The sequence below is a fragment of the Sorex araneus genome, chromosome 6 (assembly GCF_027595985.1).
Source record: "Sorex araneus isolate mSorAra2 chromosome 6, mSorAra2.pri, whole genome shotgun sequence".
NCBI lineage: Eukaryota > Metazoa > Chordata > Mammalia > Eulipotyphla > Soricidae > Sorex > Sorex araneus.
Genome location: NC_073307.1, coordinates 96,036,019 through 96,058,310, shown reverse-complemented (window position 1 = coordinate 96,058,310; position 22,292 = coordinate 96,036,019). Strand labels below are relative to the sequence as shown.

General features: G+C 50.5%; 1 protein-coding gene across 7 annotated transcripts in view; it reads right to left on the bottom strand.

The window, feature by feature from the left end:
• TNRC6B (trinucleotide repeat containing adaptor 6B) overlaps positions 1–22,292 on the bottom strand; it is a 231,389-nt gene that overhangs the window by 133,292 nt on the left and 75,805 nt on the right. For 6 of the 7 annotated variants that reach the window (XM_055142027.1, XM_055142030.1, XM_055142032.1 and 3 more), the window contains one exon: positions 17,665–17,732. In XM_055142027.1, coding sequence (XP_054998002.1) covers positions 17,665–17,732 — 68 coding nt within the window. Of the gene's footprint in view, positions 1–4,430; positions 4,658–17,664; positions 17,733–22,292 lie in introns of those variants that run through there. The other variant, XM_004610524.2, reaches the window with a different exon arrangement.

Genomic DNA, 22,292 nt, shown 5'->3' with positions numbered 1-22,292 from the left:
TTCGATTCCCAGCATCCCATAGGGTCCCCCAAGCACCGCCAGGGGTAATTCCTGAGTGCATGAACCAGGAGTAACCCCTGTGCATCGCTGGAAGCAAATAATAATAATAATAATAATAATAATAAAATGTCAGGCTGAGAGCAGTGACAGCACAGAGAGGGGGTCCTGCAGGCCACAGGGGTCTGAGAGGTCGTCCAGAAGGTACCAGAAGATCCTTGCACAGGCCTAAAGAAAACGAAGAATGTGACTACCCTGCCAAACTGTACGTGGAAATCTCCAGAACTACCAGGAGCGAAAATCACCCAATTCTCAGTCAAGCCGCCACCAGGGGCAGGGAAGCACACACCCCTGCCCCCGTCACAACCCAAGAGGCTGCCAGGGCGAGGGGCTTCTCAGGGGAAGCAGAGGGCTGTCCACGGGCCCCGCGCTGTGTCTTCCAGTCCCCACAGCAGGACCTACGACACACCAAGGCCTACCAAATCGTTGCTGTTCGACGACTAGGCGGGAAGGAAGCAGAATCTGGTAGAACGTGGGTTTAGATCCCGTCTCAGGCCCAGCGGCTTCTATTCCCTCCACCAAGCCTTCATCACACCAAAAAAAGCAGGCGATGGAAGTCAGACGAGGGTGATCCACCAACGGTACCGAACTAAGGAACCAGAGGCATGTGCCAGGCCAACACCAAGCCACGGCCAGAAAGCCCATCCCAAGTTCCACCGCAAAGCTCTGCTCAGGGGCCAAGCAACAGCACAGCGGGAAGGGGGCCGGCCAACCCGGGTTCCATCTCCCGCATCCCTTACGGTCCTCCAGCACCTGAGCATCGATGGGTGTGATCCAAAAAAGAAAAAAAAAAGTGCTAATGCTCAAAGGATGCCTGAAAGGTAGCAATGGCCTCTAATAAACGAGGGTTCTCCTGATTCTGATCCCCTCTTCAGAACACTCCAGCCGCCAGTCCTGGTTCTAAATCCCGCTCACAAAGCAGCCCCCTGGGGAACCTCCTCTTCACCCCAGTCAACCATTGCAAGGTCGGGGAGAGCTCAAGGGCCAAACACAGGCTTTGCAGGCACTAGGGATCTGGGTTCGAGTCCAACACCAAACAGTCCCCTGAGCAGTTGAGTTGAGAGTTGCCTCCAAGTTCTGCTCTCTCTCAACTGCTTTGGCACCACTCCCCCAAAACCCTACTGAGTATCACCCTGGTTACATAGGCCCTCTCTGAGGTCGGGGGCCAAGTGCATTCACCTGTGCCGTCTCAAGGGCCTGGTCCAGTTTAAACTGCAGAAAGCTAAGGAGCACTTAGCTAGGAAGAGATTTCTCCAACACATTTACTCGTGGGGCGGGGGGGGGGGGAGGGGAGCCCGTCCCCACCCCGGCACTGTTTGCTGAGTCTCACCAGCCCACACCTCTCTCCTCCACTGTCTCCCACAGCGCCGAAGAGTCAGACAAACCTGAGAGGTCTCGATCAATTGCCCGAAGTTTATTTTTTAAGGCAGACCCAAGGAGCGAGAGACAATAACCAACAGTCACTCAAAGGCCTGCTCCCCATCTATCAAAGCTGCCAAGGTCGCTTTGATACCCACAAAACACGGGCTGAAACACACTTTCCGAAGAAAACCACTTCTGATACCGGCCGCTTCTGCGATGGCTCAGTCAGATCTGAAAAATGAACCCGGGACATCTCTCTCCGCGGCAGGAAGCACCGGGTATAATGACACTGCTAAAATACCGGCGGCGGAGCCAGAGTAAGAACGTAAGGGTCGGGGTCGGGGTTGGGGTTGGGGTCGGGGAAGGGGGATATTCATTTTCTCCAGGACTCTGCTCCTTGGCCTGGCACCCCCGTTTCTAAAGTTCCTAAAATCAAATTTCCTATCGTTTCCCCCCCCCACCCTCCCCGCAGAGCAAGCTTCAACAAAAGGCACAAATAAAACGCAATCCAGCTGCACGCTTGATTTATTACTCATTTTCATTGACTCCTGAACTGCCATAGTTTCGGCGAGCCAGGATGGGGTCTGAGGGAACTTAGCATCCAAAATGGCAGCTGGTGAGCTCAAACTCATCAGCGCCACAACGCCTAGCGGACGCGACGCCACGTCCGACTTACCTCGCGTTCCCTCCCCTCCAAGGGAAAATAGGATTTTTTTTTTAAGATTTTTTTTTCCCTTTTTTTCAAAGCATCAAGACAGCACTGTGTGGATGTTCGTTATTGTCTGATTCTGCCGTTGGCCTAAGGGAGCCGGGCCCCCTGCTCCTGACGCCGGGGCCCTGCAAACTGAATTCATCTGCCATTCGCATGTTCCCGTGGTCCCTACATGCAGGCGGACGGCAAAACACCGACAGCCCAGGTTCTTCTCCTCTTCAGGAAGGCCAACTTCGAAAAAGGGCGTCGGATGAATCACCTCCCCAGCAAAGCCCCAAATGAAAGCTTTCATTTTCAGAAAACACAACAAAAATCAGAGCTCTAATTTCCCAGAGGCCAGCCACAAAGCAAGACTCCCCTGCACATGGCAATTTCTATGCCTTTTCCTTCCAACTCACGACGGGTTTAAAAAAAAAAAAAAAAATTAGAGATAAATCTGTTCCAGACTAGCTCTTTCCAGTTTCCAATCCTTCTTACACAAAAGCTGAACTTACAGCACCCACACTGGTACACAGGCTCTGAGCCGGCACTTCCCTGCTCCTTTCCATTACCAGTAACGTTCATTAAAGGGAAATAATCAAATCCCTGCTCTTTAGAGACACAAGAGTTTTAATTTTCTTTATATATTCCAACGGAAAGTCTTTTTGTTAAATTAGCGTAAAAGTCCCTTCATCTACACACAATTGGCCCAAAGAAATAGGCCATTTCGGCACAAGAGGCCAATCCATTTTAACAGTGAATAAAGCTTTTGAAAGCACTACACACCCTCTTCCTGACTGTCAAATCTTCAAAATGGTCCAGCATTTTTTTTTCCAATTTTTTTTAACACTTTCAGACCCAGCAAGCATCTTGTAATTAGGTTAATTGAAAAGGAAACAACAAAAAACACTGCTCCCTCTTGATGAAATTATTCCATTTATGCTTAATTAGCTTTAACCCATGTCCACATATTTAATGACGGGGGGGGGAGGGAATATGACAATTCGGCCCATTTGCATATTTTTAAGTGCCTTTTCTAAACTATACTTTGTAACAGATTTAAGCAGCCCCGGCTCCTGCTGCCAATATATATGCCTCGGCGTGAACCAGGAGGCTACAAATTGGGGAGGGGGGAGGAGAAAAGAAAAACAAGGCCTCGCGCGGGCAGATTTCCGCCGAGGGGCGTGGGGGGACGTTACCCGGGGCTGGGGGCGAGCGACCCGCCACAGCCCCGACTACCCCCCGCGGCCCACCCGCCCGAGCCAGCATTACATCACGCCCTCGCCGGGCCCGGGGGAGGCGGCTGCGAGGGGGGCGAGCGCGCGGCTTTCTCCTCCGCCCGCTCCCGGGGGCTGGGAGCATCCGAGTCCTGGAATTTTAACTTCAGGGGGCCTCGGGCTGCCCGCCCGGATCCGGGGGGCGGCCGACCCACCCGCACGCACACCCCGCCGCGGCTGCGCGGGGGGGGGGAGGAGGGGGGAGAGCCCTTCTTAAAGGACCCCCATCACAAAAGGACCCCCGGCCCGGCGCCCAGAGGCGGAATCGCGGCTGCAAAGCCCCCCCACCGGGGCATCCACCCGGGAGGAAGGCCAGGGAGCCCCGCGCCCCGGGGCGGTCCACACCGCCCGCACAGGAAGGCGCATCTGGCGGCACCTCCCAGGGGCGCTCGCGGCTCCGCGGGCTTCCAGCACGGGCACCCGCCAAGCCCAGCCCCGGGGTCCGCTCGGCCCGGCTCGGGGGTCCACACTGCACGCCGCTCTCCTTCCCGGGCGTCGCTCTCTCTAGGAAGGAGGGCCCCGCTGCGAGAAATCATCTTTCCAGCCTTTCCCCCGCGGAGTGCTCGCCCTCCTAGCTCCTTTGTCGGCCTTAGCAGCCGAAAGAATGCAAACCCGTTTATATTTATGCAAATTTTTGCAGCAGATTTAGGAGGGGGAGAGGTCTGTGTCTTTTTTTTTTTTAAAAAATACCTCTTCCTAAAGATCGAATTTCCAATTACTCGCCGCTTCGTTTATTTGCAAGATAGAAACAATGATGAAAACCTGCATATACAGCCAAACTGCAATTCAATCGCTTCAAAATTCAAATATATATATATATATATATTTTTTTTTTTAACTCGGGCTTTTCCATTTCTAAAAATGCCGAGCCCAAGTATACATCAACGGGTCTGGCTTATACACAGATTCACGAAATGCCTGAAGCCAGTCTCCCATGCTAGACAAATGTCGATTTTCTTGCAACAGCACTAGTGAAAACGGTTAAGACAAGATCCCAATAAATCAACTGGCTTTTAAAAAAAAAAATGGAAAATATTACCAACCTCATAAAGTGCAGCAGTGCTTAAATCCAGCAAATTGAGGCATACAAGGTAGAAATGGAAATGCAAAAAGGTCCAAAAAATGCTTTCTTTTTGTCTGTCTGGTTTTTTGTATTTTAAATATTCAGAAGCCAGCAGAGACTCTGTCGGCCATTTTGGCGTGAACTCTCTCTCTCGCTCCCGCTCCCTCCAGCTCGCGCTCTCCCCCTCTGTCTCTAAAGGAAGCAGCTTTTTGTGACCTTCAAATAGAGGCGGGTCATGTGACTCCGGGCAGGGCTGTCAATCAGGGAAGGGGGCGGGCGCGGAGGGAGGCGGAGCCCGCCTTAAAGGGACCGCGGCCCCTTTTTCCCGCGCACTTTCGTTGGCGGAAGGCTGTGTGCGCGCGCGTGCGTCCGTGTGTGTGTGTGTGTGTGTGTGTGTGTGTGTGTGTATGCGTGTGTGTGTGTGTGTGTGTGTGTGTGTTATCTCAGCATACATTCCCCACCCACGCACCGGGAGTGTGAAAGTGGCCCCGGCGTCGGGGTGACAGAACAGCGGAATATTAAAAACTTTTATTGGTTTCTAGAAACAGGCTCGGTTGCTAACGGCTCCTTGCAGGTCCTGGGGTACCCCGCACTCCCACCCCTGGTTATTCCTGAGACATATGGGCAAGCACCGGGTGGCAGGCTGCTCTTGAAAAAAAAAAGGGGGGGTGCTTAAATCATGCTCTCCCGCCCCAGACCAGAGACTTGAGTGTTTAAACATTAAAGTGAAACATAAGGTACAGTGATCTCTAACTAGCCCCTAAAGCCAAGAAAAATGCAAAAATACAAAAACAGACTTGGTGAATGGACACTGGGAGTGTCTTCTGCCAAATCACACAGCGGCAGGGCTCCCCAAAATGAACCCTGAGCTTCCCCCCAAAGAACCCCGCGTTGATTGCGGACTGGGTGTGTTCAGTGCCCAGCAATTCAGCTGCTGTGGTGGCGCCCCGGGGAGGCACCTGTTCACCCCAGCCCCAAGTGTTGCTTCTCTGACTCCATGTCATCGACTGCCAGGCTAAGGAACCCACTCAGGTCCTCCCCCAGCCCTGCAGAGACCTCCCCCCGACCCTCTTGTTTATCTTTTTTTATCTCCTTCAAAAGCCAGGCCTGGCCAGAGGCTCTCGTCTGGTTTAAGTTCTAAAACTTGGCATGAGGGTGCTTTCTCTGCGGTGGTCATCTTACCCCTGACCTCTGTCCCAAAGCCGTGAGCCTTCCCTGACCCTCCTGTCTAGACTAGGATGTCTGGGGAAATTCATCGCATCCCTGGCTTACTCTCCGCAGCTGCCACTTAGAGGTGTGGGGGACCCGGCTTCCTTCACTGCCTCACTCACAGGCCCCCGAAGAGCAGGGGACACACCAATGACCTGAATCTCCACTCTAAGAGCTGGGCTAGGGGCTGGAGCGATAGCACAGCGGGTAGGGCACGCGGCCGACCCGACCCGGTTCTAATCCCAGCATCCCATATGGTCCCCTGAGCACCGCAAGGGGTAATTCCTGAGTGAAGAGCCAGGAGTAACCCCTTTGCATCGCCGGGTGTGACCCAAAAAAATAATAATAATAATAAGAGCTGGGCTGAAGAAGAGGAGGAAGTCTGTCGCCCGAATGGGAGTCTTGTGTTTGCAGAAACTGGCCTTTGCTTTGAGGGCGGTTTGTGGAGACACCAAGCTCCCCTGAGAGAAAGCGAGCCCCGGGACTGCCCTCTTTCCTCTTTCGTTCCTGGAAAGGTGGGAGTCTCCCAAACGGACTGGCTGGCTGGCGTCAGTCCTCTGCCGTCTGTTTGACCTGACACGCCAGCAGGCAGGAAAGTGGCGCCTTGGATTTTCTGGAAGCTCAGCCCGCCTTGGAGGGACTCTGAGGACCCGCCTTTGAATCCGGCGTATCTGCCACCCCGGTTTCTGGATCCTTCTAGAGCCGCCTTCCTTGGCTTTTTCAAGTTGGATAAAGAACAGGAAAGGAGCTATTTCAGGGCAAGCAGAGACCAATGTCTATTTGGTCTGGCAGCCTGAATTTTTATGGAGTAAAATGCATCCAGCGCTGGGCGGAGCAAGAACCAGCACCTGGCCTGACAATTGAGATGCAGGCACAAGCAGGAAACTCCAAGGATGGAAATTCTGAATATTTGGTCTATTTTTATCCTCCAATACCTTCCAGATGAGTTACGGGAAGCTCACTTCTCAGTGGAACATGCTGGACATGTTAAAACGCTTGTGGACCGCACAGGGGCCTTGTTTTAATTTGATAGACATGGTCTCCTTAGAAAAATAAATTCTGCTAGTCTTCAATTCCAGTCTAAACGGAAAAAAATATTGCATAAAAGTGTGTATGTGTTACCTAGTAAACGTGAAATAACATGCTGTTTAAAAAAAGTCAAAAAACATATTTTAAAAGATTAGTACCAAAAAAAAAATTAGCTCTATTTAAAAATAATAGGATCAGTATTTTTCCTCAGCTTCCAGACACAAAAAACTTCACAACCAATTTGTGTGAAATCTTTAATTTAAATTGCTTCAATTATTCATCTAAAAAAAAAAAGTAATTGGGGCTGGAACAATAGTACAGTGGGAAGGGCATTTCCCTTGCATGCAGCCAACTGAGTTCAATCCTCACTGGCACCCCATATGGTGCCCTGAGCACTGCCAGGATGAATTCCTGAGTGCAGAGCCAGGAGTAATCCTGAGGATCTGTGTTTCCAAACACTATGGTCTCATCATTACTATTATTTTTTTGGGGGGGGGTGCTTTGGGGTCACACCTGATGATGCTCAGGGGTTCCTCCTGGCTCTGCATCAGGAACTACTCCTGGCAGTGTTCAGGGGACCCTCTGGGATGCCGGGGATTGAACCCACCCACCACGTGCAAGGCAAACGTCCTCCCCACTGTACTATTATTCCGAGTCCAACCATTACCATTACTATTTTAGACACCAGAGAGAGTCCAGGGAGGAAGGCACTTGCCTTGCAGGACGCCTGCCTCAGTTCAATCCCCAGCAGCCTACATTGCCCTAGTGACCCCTGAGCACAGAGCCAGGAGTAACCCCCTGAGCAGCATTGGCTGTGCAGGAACAAGTTGTTGCTTTAAATTTTATCGTTACAAGGTTAAATTGCAAAGTAAGACATTCTCATTTGCTTTTCCTTTTTAATTTATTGATTTATAGGTCCCACTAAGCAGTATTTAGGGGGCTCTGCACTTGGGGGTTCACTCCCGTTGGCTCTCGGAGGACCATTTGGTGCTGGCGACTGACCCCAGGTCCCGTGAATGCAAAGCCTGCGCTCAGCCCAAAAGGCTCTCGAAACACCCAGCCCTGTACGCCTTTTTAAAACAAGTATGCTGCAAGGAAGGGTGTGTGTGTGTGTGTGTGTGTGTGTGTGTGTGTGTGTGTGTGTGTGTTGCCAGAGATAAAACCAGGGTCTCACACGTGCAAAGCAAGTGCTCTACCACTCAGCTATATTCTTGGCCCTGCAATTCTCCCCTCCCCTTTTTGGGGGGGGGTCATACCTAGTGCCATTCAGGGGCTGCTCCCAACTTGGTGCTCGGGGACCATGCAGTGCCAGGGACGGAACGTGGAGATCCCATGTGCAGAGCCTGTGCACTCCATCGAGCTGACTCCTGTCCCAGCCCAATAATGTTTTTATTTAAAAGCAACATTGAGGGGTCAGAGAAATGTCACAGAGGCACGGAGCCAACCCCAGCTCGAACCCCAGCGACACACGGTCCCCCAGAGAACTGCCAGGAATGAGCACTTCCCGGTGTAGCCCAAACACCCTCCCCCATAAATGAATAAATTAAAACAGATAATCTCTAGAAAATCTTATCAATATAAAAAGGAAAACTCAAGGGGCTGGAGTGATAGCACAGTGGGGAGGGTGTTTGCCTTGCACGTGGCCAACTCGGGTTCGATTCCCAGCATCTCATAGGGTCCCCTGAGCACCACCAGGGGTAATTCCTGAGTGCAGAGTCAGGAGTAACCCCTGTGCATCACTGGGTGTGACCCAAAAAGCCAAAAAAAAAGAAAAAGAAAAACTCATTAGTAACATTAAAGCTAAAGAAGGGCAGGGGATTATAACTACTGATTCTGAAGATTAAATAAAATGAACAATACTCCAGGAAAAGAGGTTCTTTTTCTTCTTCTTTTTGGGTCAGACTCAGCAATGCTCAGGGCTTACTCCTGGCTCTGCATTGAGAAATTACTCCTGGTGGTGTGCGAGGGACCATTTGGGATGCCGGGGATCAAACCTGGGTCGGAGCAGCGCAAGGCAAACGCCCTCCCCAGCTCTACTATGGCTCCAGCCCCGGTAAAGAATTATTACCAGAGAAATCACCACAAGAGCAGTTACGAAAATTACAAAAAGTGCAGCTGTCCTGTGGGATTTGTCAATTCCAAGGGCATCTTATGGAGTCAATACACAAGGAAGAATGAAGCCACCCTCCGCCAGCTCTCGCTGAAAGACACTTAAAAGAGGTTTCCCCAAAGCGCGCAACAAGCCCACGAACCGAGCCCAGGCTGCCAAGAACAAGCTGTGAGGATAAGAGGAAATTTTTGTAATTATCAAACTAAAACCATATTTTGGCCAACTATTCTACTGAAAACACTGAATTATCTCTTTTCTCTTTTTTACAAAACATCACAGAATTGTTGTAATAGGAAGGACAAAGAGAACAGGACTGAAAAACGGAGGGGGGAAATTTCACTAGGCAGGCAATTCATATACATATTGAGTTTTTATTGAGTTTTTTTTTTAAAAATTGTGTGGTATTTGTGAAGTTCCTTTTTCATGTTCATTTGGTCTTTCTGTTTGTTTGTTTGTTTGTTTGTTTGTTTGTTTGTTTGTTTGGGGACCACCTCAACGAAGGCTGAGGAGACCACTCGGGGGCTGCTCATGGAGCATGACCCTCGGAGGCCCATAAGGTGTCGGGGACGGAACACAGGCTCCCACATGCCATGCGCATGCTCCGGGCCTCTGAGCTCTCTCCCTGGTCCCTTCTGGTGAGTTCTTTGCAAGTTACCATCTCTGTGACTTATTTGCTCCCTGTCAATACAGACCTACTCTTGTACTTGGTTTTGAATTTGGAATTTAGTTTATGTTTCTTAAGGGACACATCGGGGGCCACAGAGCACAGGGAGCTCCAGGCACTGTAATGTTCTTGTGTTGCAACACGCACCAGAAGCCGGTTCATGCCCAGGCACTGCATGTGGTCCCTGGGAACGCCATGGGGTCACTGCTAGGCAGAGCCACGAACAGCACCTGAGCACCCCTGGATAAAACCCAACACTGCCCTAACCCTAACCCTAATTCCTAACCCCAACCATAATCCTAACCGTAACCATTGGATAAAAGCCAACACTGCCCTAACCCTAACCCTAACCCCTAACCATAACCCCTAACCTTAACCCTAAAATATTACTACTACAACTACTACTACTACTAATAATAATAAATAAGGGAAGCAAATAAGGGACCCTTTGGGATGCCAAGAACTGAACCTGAGCGAGCGCCCCACTGCTGCACTCTGTCTGACCACAACCAACAGCAACATTCTTTTTTATTTTTAATTCTTTCTTTTTTAAGTTTCATTTTCCTAAAGTTGTTCACAATAATGGATTACACTCAATATTTCAACACCAGTCCCACCACCATTACACCTTCCCCCACCATGATCTCGAATTTTCCCGCCAAACCTACCCCACAGGCAGATGCTAGATCATTTATTTTGTGTTGCTTGTTATGAAAAGCATGAGATGTCGCGTGGCTGCAAAAGCAATGGCCATGTGCTCCTAGAATTCTAAATTTTTGGGGGGGTCACACCCTGGCAATGCACAGGGGTTACTCCTGGCTCTGCACTCAGGAATTACTCCTGGCGGTGCTCAGGGGACTATATGGGATGCTGGGATTCGAACCCAGGTCGGCCGTGTGCAAGGCAAATGCCCTACCTGCTGTGCTATCACTCCAGCCCCAGAATTCTAAAATTTTAAATAATTAGGGTCTGGAAAAATCTCTGCAGTGAGCTTCTCGGTTCCGAGATTCATTTGTGAGTCTGGACCAGGGCTATTAATGCACTTAAATGGCCCCCGGAGGCAGTTTGTAGGCGTGACGGCCAGGACCCCATAGGAGAACAGTGACATTCTTAATTTTACTTTTTTCCCCAAGTCTTTGAAATCCGAACTATATATTTTTTCCTTAAAGAACATTTTGGACTGGAGCAATAGCACAGTGGGTAGGGTGTTTGCCTTGCACACGGCTGACCCGGGTTCGATTCCTCCATCCCTCTCAGAGAGCCTGAAAAGCTACCGGGAGCATCCTGCCCACACGGTAGAGCCTGGCAAGCTCCCTGTAGCTTATTCGATATGCCAAAAACAGTAACAATAAGTCTCACGATGGAGACATTACTGGTGCCCACTCAAGCAAATCAATGAACAACAGGACGACAGTGCAACAGTGCAAAGAACATTTTACTACGGCATGTACACAATGGAGTATTATTCAGGTATAAACACTGATGCCCTCCAATAGCAGATAGGGCACTTGCCTTGCACACAGTCAACTCGGGTTCATTTATGGTGCCCCCCTCGTCCCCTAAACCCCACAAGGAGCAATCCCGAGGGCAGAGGCAGGAGTAAGCCCTGAGCACTGCTGGGGGTGCTAAAACTAAAAATGAAGAAGAAAAAATGAAAAAGGAGAGCTCAAGTCAATCTTTTCATAAACCAAAAACATATTTAGTTTCAAAATAATTTACAACAAATGAACAACCCACAAACATCTAGACCATAAATACACCCAAATCAAGGCTTACCTGGTTAGAAAGACTTTTATCTGGAAAGAGCTTTCAATAACTATAAGCAAGAATGTGCTCAAACTGCTTTCTGGAGAGCTTTTAATATTTGCCCGTGTTAGACACATCGCGTGATTAATGCCAGATAAGTTTAATGTAGTAATTATATGGCAATAAACTTAGCTTGTCTGATTTACCACAGTAGCTAGTAAATATCCTCAGAAAAAAAAAAGATTAGATATAGTAAGAGTAAATAATCCTCATTAGAAAGCAATGGTAGTGAAACAATGAAATACACAGACAACACATATTTAAAATTATATTACTCTCAATAAAATCTTATTCACACACACACACATACCAGAAGTCAGTACAACTGATTTAAATATTGTTTGGCACAGATACTCCTCAATATCAAAAGACAACTACATTTTTTGGGACTTTTTGGATCGCACCCTGTGATGCTCAGGGACTACTCCTAGCTCTGCACTCAGGAAATACTCCTGATGGTGCTCGGGGAACCCTGCGGGATGGCAGGGAGTGAACCCAGGTTGGCCGCATGCAAGGCAATCGTCCTCCCCGCTGTACTATCACTCCAGCCCCAAGACAAGTACTTTTCAAGAGAATATCCACATGGAGAGCAACTTTAATCAGCCTGTTAGATTGCATCTTATTGGTATAAATATCTCAAAATTCAGTAATTCCACAACGTCTAGGACCAATGATATAAACGTTAAGTGAGGAGGGACTAGAGAGATAGTACGGCAGGAAGGGCGCTTGCCTAGGAAGTCATACAGTCCCCTAGCACGGCCAGGAGTGATACCCGAGTGCAGAGCCAGGAGTAAGCCCTGAGCACTGCTGCGTGCATCCCGCCGCCCCAAACAAACAAAACCTCAAATATGGGAGCACTTGTGACCAACTCAGGGTCAGTCCCTGGCACTTCGTCTGATTCCCCCCAAACACTGCCAGGAGGGACCCTGGAACACAGAGCCCATGAGCAGCGCCGCGATTAGCTGCAAGCCAACAAACCAACCAACAAAGTGAGGGCTGGAGCACAAGTAAACAGGTGATACATGAAACAAAAATCAATAACCAACAGACAAATATCAGACATTGCATCTCATTCATAAGCAGAACTGTCACTGGAGCACTGTCGTCCCGTTGTTCATCCATTTGCTCAAGGGGGCACCAGTAACGTCTCCATCGTGAGACTTGTTACTGTTTTTGCCATATCGAATACGCCACGGGGAAGCTTGCCAGGCTCTGCCGTGCGGGCGGGATACTCTCAGTAGCTTGTCAGGCTCTTCGAGAGGGGCGGAAGAATCGAACCCGGGTCGGCCGTGTGCACGGCAGATGCCCTACCCGCTGTGCTACTGCTCCAGTCCAATAAGCAGAACAGTACAAATTAAAATAGCAAAATACTGGGGCTGGAGCGATAGCACAGCGGGTAGGGGGTTTGCCTTGCACTCAGCCAACCCAGGACGATTCCCAGCATCGTCCCCTGAGCACTGCCAGGGGTGATTCCTGAGTGCAGAGCCAGCAGTAACCCCTGAGGATTGCTGGTGTGACCCAAAAAGCAAATAGATAGATAGATAGATAGATAGATAGATAGATAGATAGATAGACAGATAGATAGATAGATAGATAGATAGATAGATAGATAGATATACATTTGTTTAATGGGGCTGGAGCATTAGCACAGCAGGTAGGGCATTTGCCTTGCACGCAGCCGACCCAGGTTCGATTCCCAGCATCCCATATGGTCCCCTGAGCACCACCAGGGGTGATTCCTGAGTGCACAGCCAGGAGTAACCTTTGTGCATCTCTAGGTGTGACCCAAAAAAAAGCAAAAAAAATTTAAAAATAAAATAGCAAAATACTAAAGTGGCATCCGTTTAAAGAGAAAGAGTGTCAGGGCCAGGCAAGATGCTGGATGGACAATAGCTCTGCATGCATGGCCTTGGGCTTAATCCCCAGCACCCCAAAAGAGAGAGGGAATTTTATTGTCCTTGGAGGTGTGAAGAAATGAAAACGCTCCCGTAAGACTGATCGGAAAGACAACACTGGAATGTCTCTCCTGGAAGGGACTAGGGGGCGGCGGCCTCCATGTGAGTGAAACATGCCCGCACACCACACGGCTCCACTTCGAGAAAGCGACTCGGTGAAATACACGTGTAGGAGAGGCAAGAAAGGGCCTGAGTGATAGTCCAGCGGGGAGGGCATTTGCCTTGCACACAAGCAACCCGGGTTCAATCCCCGGCATTCTCTATGGTCCCCCAAGCACTGTCAGGGGTAATTCCTGAGTGAGGAGCCAGGAGTAAAAACCACTAAGTATTCCTGGGTGTGACCCAAAAAGGAAAAAAAAAAAAAGGCAAGAAAAATAAAGTGCAGTAAAATCTTACAGGCCATCAAAGATGTGAGGGCCACCACAGAGGGACAGAGCGTGGCCCCAGGCCAAACTTGCTTCCTTCCTGCGCAGCCCCCCATCCTACCGGCTGGGCCCCCTCGCCTCTGGCGAAGGCCATTCTGAGATGCAGCTTTCACCCGCAGCCCAGCTGAATATGCTGGGGGCCCACGGGGCCCTTCCAGCCTCCGGCTGAGAAACGCTGTCACTGGAGAATCATTCCCACATTTACATTTCACAGAACGTTTGCAGATGTTTGCAGAAGTGCCAAAGATGCCAAATTTAAAAAAGCAAGTCTGGAGAATTACACGGAGGGAAGAAGACCTAGGTGTTCCTTTAAAATACAGAAAATTTTAAAGGGGCTGGATCGATAGCACAGCAGGTAGGGCCTTTGTCTTGCACGCAGCCGACCTGGGTTCGATTCCCAGCATCCCATATGGTCCCCTGAGCACAGCCAGGGGTAATTCCTGAGTGCAGAGCCAGGAGTAACCCCTGTGCAATGCCAGGTGTGACCAAAGAGCATAAATAAATAAATAAATAAAATACAGAAAATGTTTAGAAAGATTAGGAGAGGGAGAGGGGTTAGTCAGGAACAAAAAAAAAAAGGCCTCATTTTATTTCTACGTAACTACATTGAGTGTGTTCTGAGCAACTGGATTACTTTGCAATTAAACAAATGAAAGAGTGAAAAGCGTTTCCTAAATCACTCAGCAACACATGCACGGCTTTCTGGGTTGCAAATGTTTAGTTCCTGGAGCCCCTGCACAGCACTCAATCATCCTTTACTAACTCAGGTTCTGAGGGTTGGTTTTATTTTTTTTTACGTTTTTAAAAGCTACTTTTTATTTTCCATATATTTTCTAATGAGTCACCATACCTTGAGATACAGTTACAGACTTACAAACTTTCGTGATTATGTTTCAGTCATACAATGATGGAGAACCCATCCCTTCACCAGTGCCCATTCTCCACCACCAATGTTCCCAGTGTCCCTCCCACCACCCCCACCCCGTCCCCCCACGCCCCCCCACCCCCAGCCTCTGTGGCAGGCACCTTCCCTTTTACTCTCTCTCTCCTTCTGTTTGCAACACGGGTACTAAGTGGCCGTCATGTTCGGTCCACAGTCTACTGTCAGCACGCATCTCCCATCCGGAGCGAGCCCTCCGAGCATCCTTCACTCGGTGGTCCCTTCTCCATCCCAGCTGCCTTTGCCCCCAGCCCGTGAGGGGGCTTCCAAGCCGTGGAGCCACCCTCCTGGCCCTGATCTCTACTCTCCTTGGGTATTAGTCTCCCATTCTGTGACTTTCTATTCCACAAATGAGTGCAATTGTTCTATGCTGAGGTTTGTGTTTTTATGCAAGTTTTTTTAACCTTTCGTTTCTGTTGCTTCAAGCAGGGGAGTGGGGCACAGGGCCCCTGAGCTCCTCACCCCTCCCCTGCGGCGGGCTGTGTGCTAGTACAGAGTCTAGAGCAGATTCATTTGTGTTCCAGGGTGGCGGGGGTCAGGTGGATGGTCAGGGGTCAGGCCCAGCGAAGGGGTCCAAAGGGCCAGAGCACGTGCTCGACACACTGGAGCCCCGGGTTTGATTCCCAGCATTGCATGGTCCCCGAGCACTGCTGGGAGTCCCCGTCACCACTAGGTCTCACCCGGAACAAACAAGTCCCACCCCCCCCCAAAAAAAAGCAAAAATGAGGATTCCTTCCTGGAAAGGCCTGATGTGGTCAGGAGGGCGGGGAGCACGGCGAGGCTGCACCCCGACCTCTTGGTGGCTGGGGCTCTCTGCAGCCCTCTGAGGAGTGTGATGTAAACCGGGAGGGGGAATCTGCCCACCCCTGCAGCATCCCAAATAACGAAGGACTCAAACCCGGGATCAGGGTTACTGGAGTAGCTTTTATTGTTGTTGTTGTTGTTGTTGTTTTTGCTTTTTGGGTCACACCTGGCAATGCCCAGGGGTTCCTCCTAGCACATGCACTCAGGAATTACTCCTGACAGTGCTCGGGGGACCCTATGGGATGCTGGGAATGGAACCCGGGTCGGCCACGTGCAAAACAAATGCCCTCCCCTCTGTGCTATCGCTCCAGCCCAGGGTTACTAGAGCAGCTTTTAAAGATAAAGGTGGGATTGCTGGGGAAGGGGTCTCTCCTCGAAAGCCCAGTACTATCCACTCTGGGTTTAAACGGGCTTAAGCCCGATTCACTGTGTCCCCCGAGCCCCGACCCCCGACACCACCCCTTCCCGCCCTATCCCTTCCTCCAGACTCTGATTTTGACAACTGTAGTTTTGCTCACCGAATCCTTTTCGGGAACACAGTTCCCGAGATTAGAAAGGGATTTGGGCTCAAGAGCTATTGTAAAACACTTGAAAGTCAGAAAGACCGGGGTTGAAATCCCAACTTCCACTTCAAGCGGCATTAGCAGGGGGCGAGTGAGCAGCCCTGGGCTCGGAGTAAAAAGGGGACATTGTACTGAGCGGAAATACACACATGGCACGGAAACAAAGTTGGATTTTTCTGCACCGAAAACCCATGCAAAATAGGAGCTAGGGCTGCCCAGTTGGTCGGCTCTGCTGTGCCAGGAGCTGAACCCGGGGCCGCACACACACAAGCACGCCCGCCACTCTGAGTCACCGCCCCTGCCCCACCCCCCACCCCCGATCTCTCGGTCGCGTGGAGTTAGACTTTGCGGAGGGGACAGAGCCAGCTCGAGGGCCAGGGGAAGCCCCTGAAATGCTCAAGCCGTTCCAGCGGGCTAGACTCGAGCACGCCGATTCACCAAAGACAAACTGGTTTCACCTGTCCGTGGAGCACGTAAGCGGGGCTCACAGAATACAGCGATGTCAGGGCTGATATTGTAAGCTATTTTTAAAACTGCCTGGTTAGTAAATTCAGCCAGCTGTGAAAATATCCCGGTTTCCATTCACAACAAATACAAGACTAACGTTCTCCTTTAATGAACCTGGTCTCACGGCAGCTTAGCACAGTCTGCGTAACGAATGCCTCAAGTCTTCAGAGCCACCATTTCCATAAGACAGGATGAAACTAAAGTATTTTCTGGTGGGGGAGAGGCCAGCAAGGAGTTCTCTATTGGTGATCAGTACACTACACCATCACCGTCCCGTTCAACTGAGGAGACCGCTGTCTGAATTAAAAAGCCGTCATTATGCCAGTCCAGAAAGCCAGTCTTCGCAGATTTTCCTTTAAAAGGGCATATGAGACACCAGTGTACTCTGAAACATAATTTTTCAAGTTCTGAGATGAGGGAGTGAAAAACAGAAAAATACTCCCTGCCACCAAAACGCTACAAGAAATGTAAAACTTATCACTCTTTTAAGAAGTGGAGAAAGAGAGACTCGAATTATTTAACAAGTTAGCCAAGTTATACTTTTCATACTTCCTATTCCTTTAGAGAAACAAATATTGGTTATTTTAGCAAAGATCCAAAGTATAAACAACTACATGGAATAAATTTCAGGAAGGACCAGTCAAATAAATTCGCACTTGGGACAAAGGGCACGTATGAATGGCAGTCACTTTGGGATGACATTCGAAGGAAAGGCTATGCGATTTCTTTCCACTCTCTGTGGAAGTCAACCAGACTGAATTAGTTCAGCTTAGAACATCCTGAGCCTTCAAGGTCTTTGCTATGGGGCTGGAGTGATAGCACAGCAGGGAGGGCGTTTGCCTTGTGCACACAGCCAACCCGGGTTCGATTCCCCACATCCCATTAGGGTCCCCTTTGCCAGAAGGGATTCCTGAGTGCTGAGCCAGGAGTCACCCGCAAGCAATAATAATAATAATAATAAGTCATTGCTAACATGAAACACAAATTTTGGTTGGCCAAGTGTGGAAAAACTAGGAAGCCACAGTTTCTGGCCCCTGGAGTTCACAGTCCATCTATACATAGACTCGACGCATTAGCGCCACCAGAACCACCAGTGAGAATCACAAGATGCCCAACGTCTGTCCGTCCACCTCCCCCTGGGACAGGCACCCAGGGCTCCTCCGAGCTGTAATAGGATCCTTTTTAAATAAACCGTGACTCACTGTTTGCTTTCTTCCACGGGAGGTGGAGTCTTGCCATGCCCTTCCATTACAAAATCCTCCTGTTCCACCTGAAAAGGAAAGCCTCAGGTCAGCAGCAGTCAAGAAGACGCAGCTCCGCGGAGAGCACTGGGAGCCAGGGTCGGGCCCCCAGACAGCCACCCCACCCCACGCGGCCTGCGTCAATGGGTCCCCCTCTCCACTCTGCTCCCCACATCCCTCCCTGCGAGGCTACAACTGCCCAACTCAAAGGAAGTCCTCTGGGACAGGGAGATGGTTCAGTGGGCTGAAAGCATGCTCGGCACCTGGGTTGGTTTTGGGCAATGCACGTCCCCAGAACCTCTGGGGACGACTCCCAAGCCTGAGGCAGGAATGGCCACCAAACACCACCAGGTTGGGACCAAAAACAAAGAGGGAAAAAAAAAAAAAAGTGTTCACTTACAATTGCCAGAACTGGGACAAAGGGTGAGCATACAAAGTGGAATTAAGAATGTCTCTAAACCGGGGCTGGAGTGATAGCACAGCGGGTAGGGCGGGTAGGGCGTTTGCTTTGCATGCGGCTGACCCGGGTTCGAATCCCAGCATCCCATATGGTCCCCTGAGCACCGCCAGGGGTGATTCCTGAGTGCATGAGCCAGGAGTGAGCCCTGTGCATCGCCGGGTGTGACCCAAAAAGCAAAAAAAAAGAATGTCTCTAAACCAAGGGCTGGAGCTATGGATAGCACAGTGGGGAGGGCGTTTGCCTTGCACGCAGCGGCCTGGGTTCAATCCCCAGCATCCCATAGGTCCCCTGAGCAACGTCAGAAGTAATTCCTGAGTGCAGAGCCAGGAGCCAGGAGGAACCCCTGAACATTGTCAGGTGTGACCCAAAAATAAATAAATAAATAAATAAAATCTGGGGCTGGGGGAGGAGAATTTCCCTAGGGAAATTGTCTGCCATAGAGGCAGGATGAGGAGGCAGGGTGAGGACTGGGATGAGGGTGGGGGGTGTTGGAAAATGTGCACTGGTGGAGGGATGGGTGTTCGATTATTTGTATGGCTGAAGCTCAAACATGAAAGTTTTGTAGCTGCATCTCACAGTGATTCAATAAAAAAAATTAAATAAAGAAGCATTTCCCTAAACCTGGATGGGAGAGAGCACGGTGAGCAGGGCGTCTGCCTTGCAGATGAACTGGGATCAATCCCCAGCATCCCATGGGGTCCCCCGAGCACTGCCAGGAATGACCCCTGAGCACAGAGCCAGGAGTAACCCCTGAGCACCACCACCCCGAAGCTTAACCCCTCCAAATAAGTATACATATATACTATAATTTCTCCACGCGTGAATAGAAACATATACACCTACATGCTGTGTAAACTCTATAAAGAAAGGGGAATAGCGAAGAAAACTTAGAACACAATGGCATTTTACTTTTTGGCCCACGTAGTATGGTCGCTATATATCCTCTTAACTGTCGAGTATTTTCTTTTCTAAGTGTGCTTTGCTTCTTAATCCAAGTTTCCAAAGAGGGAAGTTTCAGTATTCCCGCGGGTTTACTGGCCCTCAGTGAGGATGCGGGACAGAGCTAGACCTACACCCACAGAAGGAACACCAGGAACATCGTGATAAACGTGACCCCCAAAACCACTGGCCAAGTGACCCCCCCCAAAAAAAAAGTGGAAGACATGTTCAGCAAAAAGCAGAAAAGTTACATGATATAGCATGACCTTTACCCTTCTCTGAGGTTCTGCCTGCTTCTGCGGCCAACACCCAGGTTTACATGGTGATCTAAACCCCTGAAATAAAAGAGCGTCACCGCGACAGAGGGAGAAACTTTAGGAGGTGCTACAGACAATCTGGGCTGGGTGTGGCTGTCAGCGTACACATGCGCATGTTAAAAAAAAATCACTGAGCTATGCATTTTCCACACTTAATTGTACACATGCTATGCCCTGATTTGGGGTGGGGGGTTGTGGGGGAAGGCGGTGACAAATTTCTTAAAAGTAATTAAGATTCCTTGGAACTTCCAGACTTAACTCATTTTTTCAAGACAACACACAACTAGTCTTCCATTTATTTATATAGAAAAAAATTGTTTTTCCTTTTTATTTTCTTTTATTGAAGCCCCTGTGAGATACACAGTTGTTACAAAGCTGTTTACAATCGGGTTTCAGTCATATAATGATCCAACACCCCATCCCTCGACCGTGTCCATTTCCCCAATTTCCTTCCCGCGCCCCTGAAAAACTCTCTTGATCCAGTTGAAATCCTGTCAGATTTTTTCCCACGGGACATGGGAGCGGGTGTCTGAGAGGGCCCTTGGGTGCTGGGCGGGAGAAGCGGGAACTCTCGCGATGGGTGTGGTGGTAGGACGCCGTAGCTGTGGGAAGTACAATTAGCAGCACTGTAAATCCCAGTCCTTCAATAAATTGCTTTCTAAAACTCCTCTCAGATTAAACTTGAGGGCCCTAGCCTCTGCTCATTAGCTGCCCTTTCCCCCCTTCAAGGTTAAATCCTTTTCTTTTTTTTTTTTAATTTTTAAAAATTTTATTGAATCACTGTGAGATAGCTACAAGCTTTCACGTTTGGGTTACAATCTCACAATGATCAAACACCCATCCCTCCACCAGTGCACATCCCCCACCACCAATATCCCGGGTATACCCCCCTTTCCCACCCTCCCCCTGCCTCCATGGCAGACAATATTCCACATACTCTCTACTTTGGGGCAGGTTCATTTCTTTTTTCTTTTTTTTTTTTTTTTTGCTTTTTGGGTCACACCCGGCAATGCTCAGGGGTTACTCCTGGCTCGTACACTCAGGAATTACTCCTGGCGGTGCTCGGGGGACTCTATGGGATGCTGGGAATTGAACCCAGGTCGGCCGCTCGCCCTACCCGCTGTGCTATTGCTCCAGCCCCAGGTTTAACCCATTTCTAATCAAGCCAAATAATGATAAGAAACAATAGTGATAAACAACAGCTCCAACAATCTCTTGCACCTTCCGAATCTTTCAACCTAGTCCCCATATGATGCACGTTAGTTTTAGATGACTCAGATTGTCCCGAATGTCACGTGGTCACCATTGCCCTTAAAATATCCGCCCCCTGCCACAGCCCCTGTATCCAGGCTGTGACCCTCATCCTCCAAGACCCGTAAATGGGAAACCAGGCGTCAGATAGAACGTTCTTCCTAGAAACATCCTCTTCAGCCCCCGACCACCAGCTCTCAAACGCTCTCGCCTCTCTCACCCTCCCGCTGCCGTCTGTGCCTCAGGCAAAGCACCTTTCCCCGCCTCACAGTGACAAAAGCCTCTCACTGGTCCTTGTGCCGAGGGTCCATCTAGACCACCAAGAGCCTTGGGTGAAATGCAGCTCTGCTCCCAGCGCTCCCCTCAGCCGTCGGGTGGCACTTCACAGCCTCTGCAGAGGGGCAGCCGAGGACCAAAGCAGCCTCCCCTGCTTCCCCGCCTCACGCAGCCACTCGAGACCCCCGGCTGCCACGGGCCCACGAGCCCTGGGTGGCGGAGGCCCCTCGCCACAGGGTCTCCGGGGCCCGCACACGCCGAGTCTCCGCTTCTTTCCTCAGACTCAAAGCTCCTCCCCAGACGATGCTCTTTCCTTCGCAGTACCCGGAACCTTTGCTCGCACCCCGACACCTCAGAGGGCTGCGAAGGCTGAGCAGATGGTCCAGACAGGAGGGGAATGGGCGCAGGGCGAGACAAGGAGGTGGAGGATGGGCCCCGGCTGGGTCGAGGCCTGGCGCCCGGGGGAGCGCCTTCCATCACCCCTCGGCCTGCCACGCGGCAGCCCCTTGGCAGCCCCCTCGGGCCACTCCCTGTCACAGAGCCCCGCCTGACAGGAGTGCCCGCGACTCTCCCCTCACGGACCTGCTCGCCTCCTCCGTGGACACTCCCGCTGGGCTAATCCCTCACCATGCCCTGCGCCCGCAGTGCAGCCTCCAGCCAGAAAAAGCCACAAAACTGGTTCCTTCTCCACCGCAGCCAATTCGCTCCCGCGTCTACTCTGAGCCTCCGCTCCTCCGGCCTGGAAGGTTCTTCATCCTCTGGGTGAACTTTTTTTTTTTTTTTTTTTAGCTTTTTGGGTCACACCCGGCGATGCACAGGGGTTACTCCTGGCTCTGCACTCAGGAATTACTCCTGACAGTGCTCAGGGGACCTTATGGGATGCTGGGGATCGAACCCAGGTCAGCCGCGTGCAAGGCAAATGCCCTCCCCGCTGTGCTATCGCTCCAGCCCCTTAACTTTTAATCAACCTTTAGGGCAGGTCCCAGGGGCGCTTCTGCTCAGACGCTGGTTTTCCACCTCCTTTAGAACTAAATTCTGCTCCGCAGAGCTCACTGCTTGCCCTTCTCCTCGCTGGCTGACAGGGACCCGGGGCAGGTGTTCCAGAACCTTCCGTGCATTCAGCGCACCTTCTGAGGGACTCGGGTGCGAAGCGCTGAAGGACTGAATCGGTGTCTAACTTACTCCACCACGGTCCACACTCATCTGGCGGCTTCTCCCCACCTCTCCTCAGCTCCTTGCCCAGGTAGCTGCCAGCGCTCCCGGCTTCCCGCCCCAGGCCCTTGTGTCTCCCTTACCAGAAGGCCCCGACTTTCCTTCTCAAATCCACCAGGTGTCACGCCTCTCCC